We start from the raw sequence: 20,268 nt of genomic DNA, 5'->3' as shown, positions 1-20,268 counted from the left end.
TTCTGGTCTATTCATATTGTGGGATAGGTGCTGCCAGTACGAGCCCACGGTTGATGAGGTAAAGCACTTGTACCAGCTAAAGAGCAGCTCCAAAGACGTCGACTGGTACTACTTCATGTCGAGTACCAAGACCAGGAAACCCATAATTGATCTCCCAATAGGTGGTGGTGGGAATTGGAAGAAAAAATTATTTTACTGGGGGTCCCTAGGGTCAAGTTGCACAGATTGATGGGAAGAACTATCATGTCCCCTCCCGTTTCATGGTTCCAAGTTGCCTGCTCGCTTTAGATGTCTTGTACCCCTAGTTGTTCAAATTGTTGATTTATCTCTAACCCGATTTTTGCTTGAACTGCAGGTTCTTGGGGTGTCCACTACAAGCTCGAACCTGATCCGCTCAAGCGGGTCGAAGCAGTGCTAGCCAATTCCTACTCGAGCAAAGAATTGGTAATTACTTACAACATCTTCGAATCTCGCCTGGTATCCACTGATCTCAAGATAGAGGATGTTGTGATCAGGGCTTTGAATCGAAAGCGTCCTCGACTCTATACTGCTAAGCGAGACCACAATAAGGATGTTCCCCCTGGGAAACGGGTGAACATCGCGGAGCAAGTTCCCCCTTGAAGACTCTGCCACCTCCTCCTCCTAAGGCCAGCGAAACTAGTGAAACAGCCACGGATCCTACTTCTCCTCCTCCACCAGCAAGGTCAAAACCTCGTCTGCCCGAGAATCGAGCAGAGGATCTGGTCCCCTATATCAGTGAGTTTTCCAGGCTCGTGAACAAAAAGGACTTGGAAGAATTCGACGATAGCACTCTAGGCGAGCTGGTGGGGGCTATGCAGTTTAGTGCTTTTCATCTCAGCTGCATGGCCACTTACTATAAGGCAAAGGTCGGCCGCTATGACCAAAAGATGAAAGAAGACGTTTAGTCGGCCAAAAACAAAACTGACGCTGCCGAGAAGAAAGTTAGAGATCTCAACCTAGAGAATCTGAAGTTGATAGAGCGGGAGTCTCTTGCGCAGGCAAAGGCAATTACTCTTGAGGAGGAACTTAATAAGTTTAGAGAGGACTTGCAGAGGCAGAAGGCTACTTAGGAAGCTCAGCTCGAATCCCTCAAGGATTCTCACCAGATTCAAGTCGAGAACCTAGAGAAGGAAGCTGACAGCCAGTATGACCAGGGGCTTCGGCATTCTTATCGCTACATTATGGCCGTTCTAGGTAAGCAGCATCCTGATCTGAAGATGGAGGAGCTTGCAGCTGGTGTTACTTAATACATGGATGAGGAGTTAGCCAAAGAAGATGCCAAGGAGTTGGAGCCAAATGCAGCTAAGGAGGGAACCTCTCCTACCCGTGTAGCCCCTACTGATGTTGCCGAAGCAAGTACCCCCCGGGTGTGACTGGTGAGACCCCCCTGCTCCTGAGGTGGACTAGCCAGCGGAGGCGGCTTAGCTTACTGACCCGCCATTCTTTTAATTATACCTTGTGTTATAGGTTTCATTTTGGAACATTGTCTGTTAAGACCAGCAACTTTTTACAATTATTGGCAGATTAATAAGAATGCTCTTATTTGCTTTCTTCGCTTCGAGATTTTGGCAGATTATTTTATTTTATTTTATTTTATTTCGTTTACATTGTGGTCGAGCAGGTGCTAAAAACTTCTGCTTCCAGTGCTGCCATCGAGCATGCCTGGAAACTCATGGAGTTTTTCCGTGTCATAGAAACTTTTTGTGACGTTTGATGGTTCGCTCGCCTTCGCTTAGTCAAGTAGATCCTGACCTACTAGGCTTCTGGTCTCGCCATTAAACAAGCTTTGAGACTTTGTGAGCCTTTGCATACCTTAGAAATTTTTTATAACATTTGAGGGTCTACTCGCCTTCGCTTGGTCGAGCAGATCCTGACATGCTTGGCTTCTGGTCTCGCCATAAAACAGACTTTGAGACTTTGTGAGCCTTTGCATGCCTTAGAAATTTTTTATAACATTTGAAGGTCTGTTCGCTTTCGCTTGGTCGAGCAGATCCTTACCTGCTTGGCTTCTAGTCTCGCCATAAAACATGCTTTGAGACTTAGTGAGCATTTGCATGCCTTAAAAATTTTTATGACATTTGAAGGTCTGCTCGCCTTCGTTTGGTCGAACAGATCCTGGCATGCTTAGCCTCCGGTCTCGCCATAAAACAGGTTTTACGAGTTAGTGAGCCTTTGCATGCCTTTTATACATGACAACTGACTGAAATTCCTCCACCTTTCATTAATTACTGAATTCGGCTTACATGAAATTGATTAAGCATAAAGCGAATAACAACAAGAACGAATAGAAATAACTCTAAAACATGTTGGGTCTTCCTGGAATATTTCCTGAGGTGTGCTACGTTCCAAGGGCGTTTCACCTCGTGGCCTTCCACGCGAACTAGCTTATAGGCTCCGGGTCCAGCGACCTGCTTAACCCTATATAGACCCTCCCAGTTTGGACGGAGTACTCCTTGTGTTGAGTCTTTCATGTTCTGATTCACCCTCCTATGTACCCAATCGCTGACCTTGAACTGTCGTATACGCACCTTCTACTCGTAATAACGAACAACCCTCTGTCGGTAGGCGGCTGATCGCTTCGATGCTTATTCCCTCTTCTCAGTCAGCAGATCCAAATTTAAGCACATATGGTCGTTGTTTTCCTGCTCATCGAAGTGATCTGTCCGATGCGTGGCCGTCCCTATCTCCACGGGTACAACAGCTTCATGTCCGAAGGCCAAAGCGAACGAAGTTTCGCCGGTTACTATTTTGTGGGTTGTCCTGTATGCTCATAGTACACCTGGTAGCTCATCAACCAATGCTCTCTTCTTTGCTCCTAACCTGGTTTTCAAAAACCTCTTGATAGCCTTGTTGGCTGCTTTTACTTGTCTGTTAGACTGAGCGTGAGCAGGCGAGCAAAACTTCAGCTCTATCCCGAGGTTCTGGCAGAAGTCTCTGAAGTTATGATTGTCAAACTGCTTGCCATTGTCTGCTATCAAGGTATATGGGATCTCATATCTACATATCAGGTTTCTCCATACAAAGTCAGTCGTCTTTTTCTCCGTGATCCTACTAAAGGCTTCTACCTCTACCCACTTCGTGAAGTAATCAATCGCTACTACTGCATGCGTTGCTGCCCCTCGTCCTTTGGGCAACGGTCCAATCAGATCAATTCCCCATTGTGCAAATGGTCATGGCAAGGCCATAGAAGTGAGTTTCTCTGGTGGTTGGGTAGAGAAATTTATAAAACTCTGGCAACTCATCCAACTCCTGATTTTCTCCCGTGCATCCTGGTGCATCGTTGGCCAGAAATATCCCTGCTTCAGAGCCTTGTGGGCAAGGGACCTCGCACCAGAATGGTTTCCGTAAACTCCCTCATTTACTTCTCTCAGTACACAATCTGCATCGTCCTCATCAATGTATCCCTGCCGATATAACACCCCATCAATCATGGTGTATCTCGACGCTTGAGTTTTGATCTTGCGGGCTCGTGACTTATCTGGTGGTAATACCTCATCCCGGATGTACGAGACTATCGAGTCCATCCATGAGCACTTCTGTTCTACCCGCAGCACCTCCAGATTCTGCTCGATGCTGGGGCTAGATTTCACCTCTAAATGGACTGACTTGGGTAGTTTCGGATCTACCACAACAGTCATTCTAGCTAGAATGTCTGCTCGATAATTCTCCTCTCTTGGAATTTGTATCACCTCTACCGACTCAAACTTCCCCATCATCTATCTTACCTTCTTTAAGTACTGTTCCATCTTCCCATCTCTTGGTTGAAATCTCTCACTGACGTGGTTGGAAACCAGTTGGGAATCAGTTTAGACTTTCACTTTATCCGCTTTCACTGCCTTAGCCAACTCTAACCCCGCTATCAAAGCTTCGTATTCGGCCCGGTTGTTTGTGGCCGTGAACTCCAGTCCTACAGCATAAGAGATCTCCTCTCCTTCTGGGCCTTCCAAAACAATCCCTGCTCCAGATCCCTACTCCTTTGAAGATCCATCTACTGACATCTGCCATACTCGATCCTCGTCGTTAACTATAGTCATATCCATCTCGTCCAAACTTAGTTCGGGCTCTGTAAATTCTGCCATGAAGTCTGCCATTGCCTGGACCTTTATTGCTGCTCGAGGTTTGTAACTTATATCGAACTCACTCAGCTCTATAGCCCATTTCACTAGCCGACCAGAAGCATTCGGCTTGTGCAGAGTCTGCCACAGCGGTTGGTTTGTTATTACCGAGACGAGAAATGCTTGAAAGTATGGTCTCAGATTCCGAGCAACAACCATCAAAGCAAGTGCCAATTTCTCCAACGGTGGGTATCTGGTCTCGGCATCAAGCAGGGCTTTGCTTGTATAGTAGATCGGATACTGAACCCCTTCTTCCTCTTTTACTAAAACCGAGCTCGTAGCATGATCTGATACTGCCATATACAAGAACAACACGTCCCCCTCTTGCGGCGTGGACAACAAAGGTGCTCGCTACAGATATTTCTTCAAGTTCTAGAAGGCTTCTTCGCATTCGGGGGTCCATTCTGTTTTCTTTCCTCTCTTTATCACTTGGAAAAAGGCCTGGCACTTATCTTTCTCCTTAGATTTGAATCGGCTGAGTGCTGCTAACTTCCCAGTAAGGCTCTGTATCTCCTTCAGGTTACTAGAGGACCTCATTTGTACGATTGCCTGAATCTTCTCAAGATTCGCCTCGATTCCCCGATAACTTAATCTAGGAAACTTGACTTAAGATCAAGCACTACTCTAATAATATCCGCTAAGACATGTCATTTTGCTGCTCTATCTTAAGTGAAACTATTAAATGGGTGGTCAACCGAAATAACAGTTGTATTCATAAAAACTACTAGAGTAAACTACTATAGCAATGCCATAATCGACATATAAGAACAGTTAAGAATCCATTGGATTGTTTGCCACTTAACTACAAGTAAATTTAGTTCATATTCTGAATGAGAAAAGTAAACATAAACATATTGATCACGGGATACATCAAAACAATTAAAGGAAAAAGAGAAATATGTTGAGCATGGTGAAAGATAAATAATTCCACGTGATTCTTCACTGTTGCCGAAACGGCACTCCCAAATTCTGATCTTCTTTTTCTTTCCTTGTAATTATTCTTATGATAATTCCTTGCAGCCTTTCTATGTGGTGCATGCTTCCCTTTTATATTGCAAAATTATGGCAAATAAAAACCCATGAGCGTGCATGCGTTAAAATATGAAACATGCAGATTATGATTTTTGTGGCTGACCCGCGCCTAAGTTTTCTCCCGCATTGCTCCCAGATTGCTACAGCACTGGTTGCTCTAACATCCACAACAACACTGCATTATTCCCGATTATGCTTTCCTTCTTTTGTGGCCATATTCTTTCCTCCTCTTGCTCTTCTAATGTCTCAACATCTCCTCATGAATTTAGACTTTCTGAAAACCTACAATTATGCACCTGTTTTTAGCACAAATTACTCGATTCAAGCAAAACTTATTAAGACTCAACTAAAATGAATGTTTATGCAAAATGTAATAAAAACACTTTATTTGTTCTCTAAGTGACCTTGATTCAAGTCTATAATTGATGTAATAACTCTCATTTCCTAGAGTTATCAAGCATCTTCTTTTCTGTCTTATCGACCGAGCATCCTTCCTTATTACTAACCTCTGGCAAGCCATCTCGAGGTCGATTCCCAACATATCTTCATGGGTCCAAGCAAACACACCTGCATGAGCCCGCAGGCAACGAACCAGCTCCTGCTTCTGCTCTTCTTTAAGCCTTGACCCAATTCGGATTATTTTTTCCGAATCACCTTGCTCCAATTTTACCGCTCCCAGCTCCTCAACTGGCTCATGTCTGCCATCCTTGACTTCCCCCCGAGTGTCAAGCGACGTGATCTGCATTGTTTCCCTCGCTGCTGTAGAGTAACAGCTTCGAGCAATTCTCCGATCTCCTCGTACTACCCCCACTACACCATTCACCCGATACTTGAGAGCCAAGTAATGATTGGAGAGCAATGCCTTACTCATCCTCAGGAATGGGCGGCCTAGAATCATCTGGTAAGGATTCTCTTCATCGACAATCACAAAGTCCAGGATCATAGTCTTCTCTGTTGGGGAGCTGCCAATTGTGATGGGCAGCTCAACCACGCTTAGAGGGACCAGCTTTCCTCGACCAAATCCCTTCAAGGAGGTGTTGGTGTGCTCTAATCTCAGGTCTGCTATTCCCATCTCCTCCAGAGTTAATTTGAATAGGACATCAACCGAGCTTCCCGTATTTACCAGAATCCGATCAAACTTCTTGCTGGCAGCGGTGGCTTTAATGACGAAGGCATCCTCATGCGGATATAGAATCCCTTCTTCGTCCTCATCTGTCCACATGATCGGGACTAGCCTGATTCTTGCTCGCTTGGCTGCTGGGGTGTTGAAGAACACTTCTTTGCTAGTCATGGCATACCTAGCATAGTTCTTCCTCGATCTGTTGGAGTCCCCTGCCAATGTGGGGCCCCCGTGATTACCCTTACTATCGACTGCTCGTTGCCCATGTTTCTATTACTCTGCTCCCCTTCTCCTGACGAACCCACCATCGGGATAACCCCATCAACGAACTCGTCCAAATAACGATTTCTCACTAAATCTTCAACCTGAGTTTTGAGATCCCTACATTTGGTTGTGGTATGACCGTGGGTGCCGTGAAATTTGCAGTGCCGTGAAATTTGCAATACCGTCTCCTATCTTTCCTGCTGGGAAGCTTGGTTATTGGGGTAGGGGGTATAGTAAACTCCAATCCTTTATGGCCTCATACACCTCGTCCAAGGACACCTTTAAGGAAGTATACTGCCCATAATTTTGGCTCTAATCGATCATGTGCACCGCCCTTTCCCTGTGGGTGCCATTCTGAGCTGAAGGGGGCATCGATGCCTCTGGTCTGCTAGCTCTACCACCATGTGGGTGTGGATATTGGTGACCGTATGTTTGGTTATGCCTTCGCCAAGAATACCTAGTTGGTGAGCGAGGAAGTTGCATCCTACTCCACTAATATTAGGGTGGCCTCTGATGAGGCTGGTAAAAGGTGACCCGACCTCCTACTCCACTTCCCGAGGCATGGTGGTCCTTCCTCTTAATTGACCCATTTCCTGGTATGACTCTCTTCTCTTTCCTCTTCAACCCTTCCAACTGGTCTGTCTTAATCTTGGCCACCTTTTCTTCCTCGATCTCTATATCTCTCTTGGCCTGCTTGTAAGCAGTAGAGTAAGACTGAATGGCTGGACTTCTTAGATTGTACCACAAGCATCCTATCTTCACCCCTTCTTTCAATCCTCTCAACGTCTGGGGATGGTTAAAGGCCCCCAAATCGAGGACAGCGCGATGGAACCTTTTGATGAACTCCCGAAGGGTTTCCTCCTCTCCTTGCTTTATGCTCGTCAGCTCCATCATATCATCTTCAGGCGCCATTGCCCCACGAAACTGCTCTGCAAATTCCTAGCACATCTGCTCGAAGAATTTAATACTCTCTCGATTTCTGTCGAGAGCGGGGATTCTCCGTCCAGCATTATCCTCCAACCAGGTGCTCTGCTCCGTCCTTGCATGTCATCTATTATCTGCGCTAATCTGCGCACTTCTTCTCCCAGCTTCTTCTCCCAGCTGTACGGCACGACTGGGGTCACGTGCTGCAACCTGATCTCGTTCTTACTCGACATCATGCAGGTGTTTCCAGAGTTCTCTTTCCTCTACATTCACCACTTTTTCATCGTTATCAAAGACCTGCCTCCCCAGGGACTGATCTCCTCGTAGAGATGAATTACCCACCTCACCACCAAATCTTCTGGTGGTCCGACCTCTCATCATATTATCGTTGTTCCTTCTGTCAATGTGTCCCGGTGTCATTCCACCACTTCTCACCCCCTCTTCGTGAATTTCCTTCGCTCACTTCTCATCTCGTGTAAGATGGTTGTTAGGGTCTCCATTTGTTTCTCCACCCGTTCCATCCGCTCATACATTGCTTTTTCCTGCACCTCATTGGTTATCTCTCTCAATGTCACAGACTCGTTAAGCCTCAAGTCACCTCCTTGTGCACTACCTCCGCCTACATTCATTTTCACCTCCCTTTTTTTTTCTCCTCTTCTTTCTTTCAAGAAAAGCTTTTTGTTCAGCTCCCTACAGACGGCGCCAAAATGTTGATGCGAGATTTTGATTTTCTGCTCGTCCACGATCAGGATCTCTCCTCAACTAACTCGTCCTGCGACCAATATCTCTCCTCGTAAGACTTCCACTCCGCAGACTCCTACGTACACAGAAACTGGTCAGAGCACGCCAGGTATTTTTCCGGCGTAAACCCTTCGACGCTCAAGTCAGAAAAGTAGGTTTGCCTTTCTGGGAAACACAGCCACTAATCTTATGGCTCTTTTATGATCTCTCAATAGAAAACTCTTTTATTAGGCTCTAATCTCAAAAAGCCTAACCTCTTTACCTTCATTAATTACCCTTTTATAGCCTTCCTTCGAATCCGGCCCTTCTTACGATCCACGTCCATCACCTCCCTCCACTCTCGGAAGTGGGTGCTTCACTATCGTAGTTGTGGCTGAGTGGGCTTCGTGCCTTGATTTTCAGACAGGAGTGCACGCCTTGCCAACCGCTATAGACCATGTCTACCCACTTCGACCTCTAGCAGGAATAGCCTTATGCTCCTAGTAGGAGGCCGGCTCTCGCTGTGGTCCCGAGAAGGGTGTATTCGTGAACGAGCAGAATATTCCTGCTCATGAAAACCTGCTACCAGATTTCTGCAGAAGATTCATGTTCGTGGAAACCTGCTACCAGACATCTGCTCATCTACTCCATTATAAGGAGGCTGGCTCATCGTCCAAGGCATGGTTGGTCTTGTCGAAGTATATCCCCCAAACATTATGCATTAACTTGAGAATCAATCTTGTAGAATATTAACTTTCCTGTGAGGAATGGTTATCTTTTTCTTTGAAATGGAATCTCTTTTTCAGCCTTCTACAATTATACTTTTGCAAAATTGGTAATTAATTAACATATAGCCAAAAATTTCCCTTAACACGATTCAATCACAATCAAATTAATCATGCCGACATGCGCACAACTCAAAATTTAGATTCCTCGATTCTTCCAACTATAATTGTAACATGATGTATACACTTTGCATCAATGAAGATATAATACAAGTTATCCTTAAGAGTATTGAAAGTATTGAAACTATTGTTGACTTGTTCAAATGTCTCATTATCCGATTCTGTAGTCATTTTCTATTAGAAGATCTAAGTGTGAACAAATTTACGTTCTAAATTGTAGGCCTAAAATCCAAACTCGATTTTATATGTAAATGAATAAGGATAGCAAAACTACTCCTACCTATTAGAAGGATGGAAATTTAAAGTCCTAATTTCCTCTTATTAATAAGAGAGGAACTAAAATTTTAACACTAATTTTTCGTTAGTGGTAAAACCCCAAGCAGGCCTGCGCCCTCAACTTTCAGGGCTCAGGTTCTCCCATCCGACTACAAATCCCTCTGTAAATTAAGACTTTAGTTCCAAAAGTGATCCTTGAGTAGAACTAAATCGATCGCCTTTGTTTCGAGAAGCCATTTTCTTCAAAATAAAGTGAAGAGAAGATACAACGCTTCTTTTCAATATTAGTGATATACAATTAAGGCGGTGTAGGATTGGAGATCGAAGCCATAAGAAACGCGGATTCCTCCATGAAATCTGACCGTTTTTCTCTATTTGTTTTTTCTCTTAATCGTATGTCGCTATTAATTCAGAGAACATTGCAGTATTGCGTTGGACAGAATGAAAACTAAGGGGTAAAAAATGGGAAAAAAAACCAAACTCCGAAACTTAAAAGCATTTCCTTAGTTAAACTAGATTAAAGCTTTTCAATTTCCTATTTGAAAATGAGTTTTCTACGTTATTATTAATAAAATTGCCATGTTTCTCCATTTGTAATTGACAAGACAAAGGCGAATTATATAAGCAAATTTTTTTTTATAATTTTTATGTCCTTTTTGGCATTTTCGTAAAAATGAAATGGAAAATAATATAAAAAATGATTCGCTACTCTTTATCTTTATTTATTCTGGTGATCTCTCAGCACTTGAAGCCCATTTTGGCCCAACACGATGGAGTCCAATGAAAGAGTGTCAATGATCTGAGAGCCATAATCATGTAGGTGGAAAGAGTCTGGGTTCAATGGCATAGATGGACACCATAATTATGCTCTTAATTACATAAGATGTAATTTAAATGGTGCGACAGAAACTCGATCATGCCGTTGCTCAAGTGTTTTGATTTCCTTTTTCTCTTACTGCTCTGTGATTGGCTAAAGTGTCTATTTTGTTGAAGAGACGTAGAATCCTATTAATGATATATGAGCGACCTGAGGAAACACAACTTAGCTTTTGCCTTCTCTCTCTCTCTCTCTCTCTCTCTTTTAATTTTCTTTTTCTTTTTGATTGTTGTGTTAAAGAAAGAACGCTAGATAGAGCTTCATAATTGCTGAAAACAAAAAACTGTAATTGGTGGAATATAACATTGTTATGCAAGTATGCCGAGTAGAATTTTATTCTCTATAGTTCTGTGTTTTGCATTTTTATTTCGTAAGGTTTTCCATTTCTTAACTCCACAGATAGAATTTGATAACAAAAACTGCAGCGATTCTGAACACAATTTGAAAAATAAACTCACTCCAATGTTTTATAATAAATAAAAATATAACATTAAAATAAATAAAATAAGATATAATTTTTAAAATAATTTCAATATTTAAAAATATTTTAATATATTACAATCTGTTAGACATATTTTATTATATTAAAATATATTTTATAATAAATAAAAATATTATTAAAACAAATTTTTAAACTTTAAATTATTTTGAATATTATGTAAAATAATAATATCAACATTATTAATACGTGAGAATTTGTTTTTTGATTGTAAAATGTATTTAACCCAAATATTTATTTAAAATCACTGCAATAAACAGAAGTACATTTTAAAATAATTATAATAATTTTCATATTTAAATGTATTTAATATTATCATATTAAAATATTTTAATACTATTAGTCTACTAGACATATTACATTATTTATATTATATCTATTTTTATTAAAAATTTCAAAATCAATTTCTTTAGTTACTATGTTTAAAGAGTATTATGGTAAAAAAAAAAGTTTTACTATCCTATTTTAAAACTTGCTAGTCTGAATGACCATTACCCCAAATTTTAGGGGTGCACATATCTTTTTTCCTCAAATATATAATAGAATTAGACCCATATATATACTTCACTTTTGTATTCATAGAAGAAATTGCTTCGTGGTACTCAATAGATGATGATGAATATTTTCCAGCGAAATTGAGTAACTTTGATGTTTCAAAGAAAATTATGTTATGTCCTATTTGGGATTTTTTTATAATTTTAACAAAATTATTAAAGATATAATAGATTTTTCATTACACAAGTGAAAAATCATATTAACGTAACTTTCAAGTTACAGTAGCTATTGTTTACTAAATACTTAATGCTGTATCTTTTAAGTTATAATTGCCGAACCTCAATTCCAAACGCATCCTTGGTTTACAATTTCAAATATTGGGGCGAACATAACTTCAATCATTTTATTTTTTCGTGTATTGTTGTTATTGTTGTTGTTGTTGTTGTTGTTATTTAATTTTGCATGTCTTCACGGATCCAATTCATCTGTATGGACTAAAGAAAAAAATTTATTTGTAACATTTGTTTCATCGTTTTTCTCGAGTACAGCCATGGCATTAAGCGAAGCGGGCTTACTTTGTTGAGCCGATGCCGTCTCCTGATAGACGAATGGGTTTGAGACTTTGAGAAATTTCAGTTACTAGTGTTATTAAAATTTGTTTGGTATTGAGTTACTGAAAAACAAAAGTAGTTTTAAAGATAAAGGTTGTAGTTTTAGATATGAATTTTAAATAATAAATATGACACAATAATAAAGATATGTTCACATTTTTCATGCGATTATGGTTAAAAAGTTGTAAGTAGCTTATTTCATAAGTTTTGACAAAAATTAGTGTTTGATAAATATTTCAAAAATTATTGATTTGATAAATTTCTCCATTTTGACAGCAACTTTTAAAAGTGGATAATGAATTGCTTTTTGTAATCAGCTTATCAAAAGTACCACCACATTTAAAGTTCTTATTAGTTATTATAACCTTACTATTTTAACAAAAGGATGATTATGTCTTACTTTTTTATAAATCCAATATATACAAAATGAAGATAGCTTAAACATATGTATACTTTGGTCAACATATGTTTACTTTTTTAATCAGCAACTTATTTTATTTACACAGTAGAAGGAGCTTGTTTCACCTGCCACTGCAATCCCAAACTAGTAACTTAGCTTCTAAATCTTAATAATAAGTATTGGGTAAACTTTAATTTACCCCCACTAGGAATGAAAATCCAATATTTTAAAAGAATCAATTTACTCTCATTTACCATTAAAAAGACAAAATAAAATATATAAAAAATTCTTCAACGCACCCTTATTTGATTTTGCCCTTATTTTTTAAACGAAAATGAAGATAAATTAATGCTTTCAAAACTTTAAAGAGTAAATTAAAAATTGTCATTCTAATTGAGGTAAATTACAACTTATTACAAATACAAAAATTTGTAGCTTTCTTGCCATCCAACCCCTCTAGTTGTTCTCATGGGCCATTTGATTGATTGGAGCCCGCAGAACACGAACTGGATTTCATTTTTTACTATAATATATACAGCTAAACCTTATCTTGATTTGAAGACTTAGTATTATAAAATTTGTGTCATGTTCGAATACTCATTGTAAAATATTATTTTCCAATGTTTGAAAATTATAGTTAAAATCCTTTAATTCACGAGTATTGACAGAAAGAGCTAGAAATCATGTACAATACAATAATGAAGATGACAAATGTATAAACAAAAATTCAAGTATTCAACAGTCCCAAATAATTCTATTATTGCGGCAGGCAATGATAGAAATTCAAGTTCAACAGTCATAAGCTCCCCACCAACTTGCAGGCAATGGAGGAAGCGACTCCAAGAATTGGATCCATTAAATCATCCTCAAGTAGTTCAGTATTTCAATTATGATTGATAATCCATCAAAAGTGTTTGTGATCAGGCTGAGTAACGATGTACATGATGTTGATCAATTGATCAAAAGGAACTTTGGTGAGAATTGTAGCCACAGCTCGGAAATAGTGGGGTTTTCCCTGCAACAGCATAATTTAACCCCATGTATTAATAACCGTTTCTTTAACCAATTAATCATACTGTCAACCAAGAATTGTCCACAAAGCAAAGATGCATAAAATTATAACATTCTAGTGTTAAAGAGATGAATATCAAAGTATGTGACATATTGGCAACCAACCTTAATTCAGCTTAATCTGATACTGGTGATGGTAAGATGGTTAGAGGGACCAAATCTAAGATGATGGAGATACAGCAGCCCAAAGAGAATCCTCGGTCGTGTCGTGCAGCACAAAATGGTGTTCTTGCCACCCATCAAAATATCTGATGTGAACCTATCCATGGCTCTCATGCTATCGCCAACAAAAGAAATATGCAAAGCACAATTGGTAGCCATACTCACTGCATTAATTACAAACAAAAGACGTTCAATATAATTGCTGTATACACGTTAATATTTCTCTTGTCAACCAATAATGTGAGGTTACCTTGATGAGTGATGGGGTTGCTCACTAGGCTGATAAAGTATACAACTGCTGAAGACCACATCATCAATAACATCGCTTTTGGATATTAAGATTTTAGACTTTTGAGGGGCTGAGGGATCATTCCATCGTTGTTTCCCAGGTGGTTGTAGCTTACAAATGGTTTGGCATGCATCAACCAGCCAATTCAGCACAAAAACAAATCAGTTTCTTTAAAAATCTCTTTTTTCATGAAGTTAAAGCACTTTAATGCATCTAGACTGCATCCATACCTTGATTCCAGACCCAACAAGAAAATCAACCAAACTAAACAGATTTCATTTTGGTTTGGCTGCTCTTAAAAGTCATCTCCACAATCAAATTGTTCCTCTGATTGGCCAAATCAATCAGCCTTACCCATAAAAAACCAAATTCAACAATACAAAATCAGTGTCTCAGGATACATTCTCAATAAAAATTCAACCAACAAAGTAAAGGGCAAGATTTTTCGAATTATAAAACCTGAAATCTTAGCTTCATTTAGTTTCTCCAATGAAGCAAAGATGGGTTCTCCATTGTGTCATTTAGCCCCATGATCGCATTATTGTACCTCTAGGTGTCAGTAGTCCACACTACAACATTATGTCCACCTTATTCCTCTACTTAAACTCTCTAACACAAAAAAAGAAACAAATTAATTAGAATACCTGTAACCAAAACAAGTAGTATCGCGGGGCTTTGTAGCATTTTCTTATTTCCTTGACCACATTGTTCGCATGTGGCAAGTAATTGGCAGGAATGAAACTGGGGTCATAGATTTCAGGAAATGGGATCCTTGAATGCTTTAAAAGATTAACGGCATACATCTCTTCTCCATTACAAGAATCCAATTATTGAATTGATGATGCTTGGGTAAGTAAAGCCAAAATAGTTGACTAGTGGCCCAGGAGATTTGTCTGAGAACAATTAAATCAATAAAAAATGATTGCCCAATAGCAAAACATATTTCAAATAATTAGGCAGAAAAAATTAAGAAACTCACTCTCAATTAGCTATGACCCCACGAGTGAGAGTTGAACCATTGTTTCCACCCCAATGTACAAGCACAAGACACCATGACTGCATGATCATGGCACACGACACACAAACAAGTTTCTGTCCACAAAGCTACAAAATCAGATAAAGCAATACAACAAATTATAGCAATAGCGACCAGAGAGACCAGATGGAAGTTTTGTAATGCCCAGCACTCACCAGCCAATGACTTTATTGATAAGTTGTTTCACAGTTCACATTCGCTCCACGATTTGGCTTTGGTGATTAGTGATAACAGGAGTTGAATTCCTAGCATAGCTAGCATGAGTAGCAAAACCTGTTATGCATATTAAGAAAAACTACAATAGAAATTAGATATTACTGCAATAATGTGCTTTGCTTTGAAAAGATGAAGAATAGAATCCTCATAAGAGCATTGACAAACCATAAATAACCGATTTGAATCCTCTCCAAGAACTCCTACTGGCTTTTACTCTTCTGGAAAAGGCTCAGTAGTTAGACAGCTTCTCCTCTCCATCTCTGGCTGCTTGCATGACAATCTTCTATGTTTGCATTTTGCAAAAGAATGCGCTCAGGTAAGATTAAGAAATATATTTCAGCGAGTAAACAAATTAAGCTGGCCAGCCACATCGCGCAATATATTTCACGATGTTCCAACTGCGCAGCCACCACTGATGTGCCCTGAGGAACCTGAATTTCAAGAGGAAAAGAAAGTCATTCACCAATTTCTCTTCCTGGGTGATTTTTAATTAACACTAAAATCACGTTTAATGTGATTTCACAGACATTAGTATAAATCCATCTCCTTTTCCACTGGTATTTTATAAGTGAATCAATTCTCATAAAGAAGATCAAAGTTTTTCCCCCTTTTTTTTTCTTCCCAAATTTAACTTTATATACTTCAAAAAGTAAAGAATGGTGAAGGAAAGGATTATTTAATACTTACAAGAAGGGCCTTCGTGAGGTAGCTGCTAATTGTAGCCACAGGGTGGAAAGAGTGGAATATGCCCCCAAAATTGAACTTCAATTTCCATTCTCGAAGATAAAGTATATTGAATTAGCCTTCTGCAACTGTGGCTAGATTACCTCATCAACAACATGTTCGTGATGATAGAGTGTTTTGGAAATAGAGACTGCACAAAGGTCAGATGTGGATGAACAAAATTATAGATCTCGGAAGCTGAGAGAAATTTGAGGAAACAGAACCCATGTGTCTATATATGCATGCACATTTTTATTTAGCAAAGAATTGTCGTGATGCTTGCTAATCCTTAAAATATATTTAGCTGAATGAATTACTAAATATAGTGATGTTGAACTTACCTATGATAGGAATGGGGAGGTGACGATCCATCCAAGCTTAAGCTTCTACAGAATAGATAGCCCCATTTTTCACAACTGAAAGCAACACAATTAATATGAATACTATAAAGAAGGAAGTGAAGAAAATAACTCATAAATTAATAAATTGAAGAAAGAAGAAAAAAATTACCTCTGGGACCTCTATGTTAATTTCTGCTGTTATTGAATTCAACAAGGGGCTTGTTACACATACCAATGACCAATTCGGATGCTTGGAATGTGAGAGATCTTTGGCCACTCCTCTCCTGTGTCCTTTTTAAAACGTACTTCTAAAATTGGACACTTCTCAATCGTCAAGTTCTCCAGTGTTTTGCTTTGAAGAATTTGGTCTGGCAGCGACTTCAAGTTGTTACACAAGCTAATATCCAAGGAATTGAGTTGCGGCATGATTGTAATATCTTCTTTTGCAAAATACCACTCATCCCATTTTTTCGATCCCTTAATTGTGAGATGTTTCAATTTGGGAAAGGCGGTAGATAATGAAGAAGATGAAGATGAGGATATGCCATGTAAACAACTGTTTTCTATTCCCAAAAATTCATCACCCACTCTTTCCACACTATCCATATACCATATCGTGAGTACTTCAAGGGATGGCAATTGTCCCAAAGGAGGCATACTCTCACACTTTTTGCAATCTATGAACAACAACTTCTTCAACTTGTTAAATGACTCTATCCAATTGGGAAAAATCAGCGACCTGCCTCTATAATGTAATATTCCTAAATACTCCAAATTGGGAGGGAGCTGTAATACCTTAGTAATTGCTTCATCGTTTTCTTCATTTTCATCGGGCATCCCCACGTTATCAAACCACAATTCCAAACGATCGAGATTCTTCTTTTCCTTGAGATCTACATGTTTAGCCTCATCAACGTTTGCCAAATCCCCCAACATTCGAATTTTAAGCAACCCTCGGAGGTGATTCATGCCTTTCAGAGCTTCGAGCTTGCATACTTTGCTAGCATGTTCACCACCAGTACGACCCACAACGAACTCACTCAGTGTCCGAAGACCAGTTAATCTCTCAATTCCCCTTGGCATGTATTCTAAATAAACATGATTCATGATGATTAGATGTCTCAGATTCATCAACTTTTCCATTCCTTGAGGTAGTCTTTTCAATCGAGTACATCTATTGATCTCTAAGGTTTCTAAATTAATTAACTCACAGCATGTCTCTGGCAATTCTTTTATCCGTAACCAAGATAATTTAAGGAATCTTAAATGTATCAAATTTTTCATCGCTTTTGGTATTTTACTATTTCCAATTTCCCACACATTCTCTCCACATATCCTCAACGCCCTTAAACAAGTAAATTGCTTGAAAACATCTTCTAGCTCCTGTGAAGAGACCCAATGATTGCTATGAATAAAAAGACTACGTAACTTTTTAGCATTTAATTTGGCAAAAGAAAATGAAGCATTTATATGGCCTAGCATCAACATCAAATGACGAAGTTTCTTTTGAGAAGCGGGTGTCGATGATAATGATTTTATAATACCATTAACATCTGTTGAATAACATTCATTTTCAGTGAGATACACTGCAAAATCATGTGTTATGTCATGCATTTTACATCCTATAACAACACCCATGTCATCTTTCTCAAATTCTTGAAAGAAAGATCTTGAGGCTAAGTAATTGAAATACTCCTCACCAATCATTTCCAACTCTTCGTTACATTTTGACCTGATGTAACCTTGAGCCATCCATAAATTAATCAATTCATCTTTTTTTATACTGTGGTCTTTTGAAAAGACAGCACAGTAAGTAAAACATGGTTTTATCTCAGAGGGCAAATCAGTATAACTTAACTGCAGGGGAGCGAAAAGTTTTTCTTCAAGCTCTCTTATTTGCCATACCTCACTCTCTAATATATTTTGCCATTGTTCTCTAGTTTTTTTATACCGCAGGAGACTCCCAATAGTTTTGACTGCAAGGGGCAGGCCCTTGCACTTGTCTACGATACTCTTACCAATTGCTTCTAATTGTCCAATCTCTGAAGATGATTTGCCAAAAAAAGCAATACTTTCAAACAAGGACCAACAATCTTCTGTAGACAGCCCCGTAACTGTGATCATATCAGTACAGCTCATCATAATGCTAACCGTCTCCTTACGAGTGGTAACCAAAATCTTGCTTCCATGAGATCCTTTCATTAGACAATTATGAAATGGTTCCCATTTTCTGTAATCCTCCGTCCACACATCATCCAAGACGAGAAAAAACTTTTTCCCTGTAATAGACTCCTCTATTTTGTCAAGAAGGAAACTCAATGACTTCACATCTTCTAAATCACGGTCAGGAACTTCTAAAGCTGCAATAATCATTTTTGCAATCCCATACTCATCAAAAGGGTCTGATACGCACACCCACATCCTTTTTTCAAAATTACTTATCACATCATTGTCATTATAAACAAATTGAGCAAGAGTTGTCTTTCCTATACCGCCCATCCCTATGAGAGAGATGATTTGGACGGCATTTTGTTGTTCACTACTCTCAAATAACAACTTCCTCTTGAGAGTATCCTTTTCCTCAACTCGACCACGTACATCAGGCAAATTAATTGAGGCAATACTTTGCGTCCTCACAGATTCCTCAGAAGATCTAGTGACATGAAGGTCAAACCTATCTTTCTGTTTGGAAATGCCCTCTAAATTTTCATTGATTTCTTTCATCTTCTGAGCAATGTCGTGACGCAGTTTGAAACCAAAGCAAGAGAGAACAAGAAAGTAGAGAACAAGAAAGTAGGAACATACCGTCTTCTCCTGAGGAATTCCCTTGATTTGGAGTCTGCGGCTTGCAGTGATCCACTCATCAAACACATCCTCCATATCGCAGGATGCCTCTTTGAGCTGATCCAGCCAGTGCCTGATACCTTTCTCCTTCACTTGCTTCTGCTCTGCATCACTCAGCACAGCTTTAATGGCTAGAAGATTGCTAGTAAGCTTATCCACTTCTGCTTTGACAGCCGTTACGCGCCTCACCCGTTCTATTGCCTCTTCGAAAGCCGATGAAATCAGCTGATCCAAGACAACGGAAACGACCGCATCAACCATTTTGTAAATTGGAAGAAAAAAGATGAGAGAAATTGATGAGTTTTTTTTTTTTCTTTTCTTTTCTTTAAGTAATTTGTTGATAAGCCGCGGGCCAAAGCCATTTTATCACTGTAATTTGTCAGTGGGGACGCAATTATACAATGCATTGAATGCCTCCAAAGCTGCGTTTCAGCTTTTCCACTTCTTTTCCAACACCCGTCACTAGCCTCAGCCACTCGCTGTTTGGCCTCATCAAGAGCCGTTGAAATCAGCTGCTCCAAGACAAAGGGAACCATCGCGTCAGCCATTTTGAAAGTTGCTGAATTTGAGATGGGAAACGGTGTATGCGTTTAATGTTGTGGTCGTGACTTGTGAAAATGCTATCAGGTGACAACCTTCCAGTTCTCACTTGTATTATAACTATAAATTAACCAATATTTCACGTTATACGCCAAGTGAAATCAAAACCATATGCTTTAAAACAAAGTTAGAATTTTAAGTTTCATACGTCAACATCAAATGCAGATACCAGACGTTGTTGTTAATCAATTCGCTTGGCTGGCTTTATTAAAAAATTAACACATTCCGTTTGTTGGAATATCATTAATCATTACCCTTGTTGTTGGATATCTTTTGAGCTAGCACTTGTAGTTGTTATATGTTGGAGGAATTAGCATAAGATTTTTAAATAGTTAATTTAAAAGATTAACTCTTTAGGTGGAGTGACTTACCTTCTTATAAATCTAAATATCTCATATTTATCAGTTAATGTAGGATATAACTTAACAGTCCTCCCTCGGACGAAATCACTGCTGGACTTCGGTCCTTTCGTCCGACACATCTGAGTTGTTCCACCATCACATTTCAACTACTAGGGTTTAGCTCTAATACCACTTGTTAGGAGGACTTAGCATAAGATTTATGAGTATCTAACTCAAAAAATTAGCTTTTTAGATGGAGTGACCTACCTCTTTATAAATCCAAATATCTCTCCTTTACTAACTAATGTGGGACACAACTCAACATTATATATTAACATATTAACGAGTATATTGGAAAAATTATATACAAAATTATCGAATTTATT

At 39.2% G+C, this 20,268-nt stretch overlaps 1 protein-coding gene across 5 annotated transcripts; it reads right to left on the bottom strand.

Annotated features, from left to right (window-relative positions):
- Positions 1–12,940: 12,940 nt before the first annotated feature.
- Positions 12,941–19,233, bottom strand: LOC18041308 (putative disease resistance protein RGA1). Of its 5 annotated transcripts, XM_024183264.1 has the most exons (13): positions 18,903–19,233; positions 16,267–17,480; positions 16,098–16,172; positions 15,721–15,907; positions 15,199–15,464; positions 14,973–15,090; positions 14,761–14,873; positions 14,426–14,674; positions 14,241–14,350; positions 14,012–14,130; positions 13,743–13,891; positions 13,436–13,656; positions 12,941–13,274 (listed from the first exon to the last, which is right to left on the bottom strand). In XM_024183264.1, exons 1-2 carry the CDS (start codon positions 19,200–19,202, stop codon positions 16,320–16,322), a joined length of 1,461 nt encoding a protein of 486 aa, XP_024039032.1. In that variant the 5' UTR covers positions 19,203–19,233; the 3' UTR covers positions 12,941–13,274; positions 13,436–13,656; positions 13,743–13,891; positions 14,012–14,130; positions 14,241–14,350; positions 14,426–14,674; positions 14,761–14,873; positions 14,973–15,090; positions 15,199–15,464; positions 15,721–15,907; positions 16,098–16,172; positions 16,267–16,319. The 5 variants fall into 5 exon arrangements, with proteins under 5 accessions (XP_024039032.1, XP_024039029.1, XP_024039028.1 ...); XM_024183261.1 differs by lacking the exon at positions 18,903–19,233 and having other exon boundaries at positions 14,973–15,112; positions 16,267–18,896; XM_024183260.1 differs by lacking the exon at positions 18,903–19,233 and having other exon boundaries at positions 16,267–18,896.
- Positions 19,234–20,268: the final 1,035 nt, after the last annotated feature.

This window comes from Citrus clementina, unplaced genomic scaffold (genome assembly GCF_000493195.1).
Source record: "Citrus clementina cultivar Clemenules unplaced genomic scaffold, Citrus_clementina_v1.0 scaffold_5, whole genome shotgun sequence".
Classification (NCBI taxonomy): Eukaryota; Viridiplantae; Streptophyta; class Magnoliopsida; order Sapindales; family Rutaceae; genus Citrus; species Citrus x clementina.
The sequence above is the reverse complement of the archived record's forward strand: the minus strand, read 5'-3'. Positions and strand labels throughout refer to the sequence as shown.

Bases quoted from the DNA above. Each gene is read 5' to 3' on its own strand.
- LOC18041308 (XM_024183261.1), bottom strand. From the start codon at position 18,821: ATGAAAGAAATCAATGAAAATTTAGAGGGCATTTCCAAACAGAAAGAT.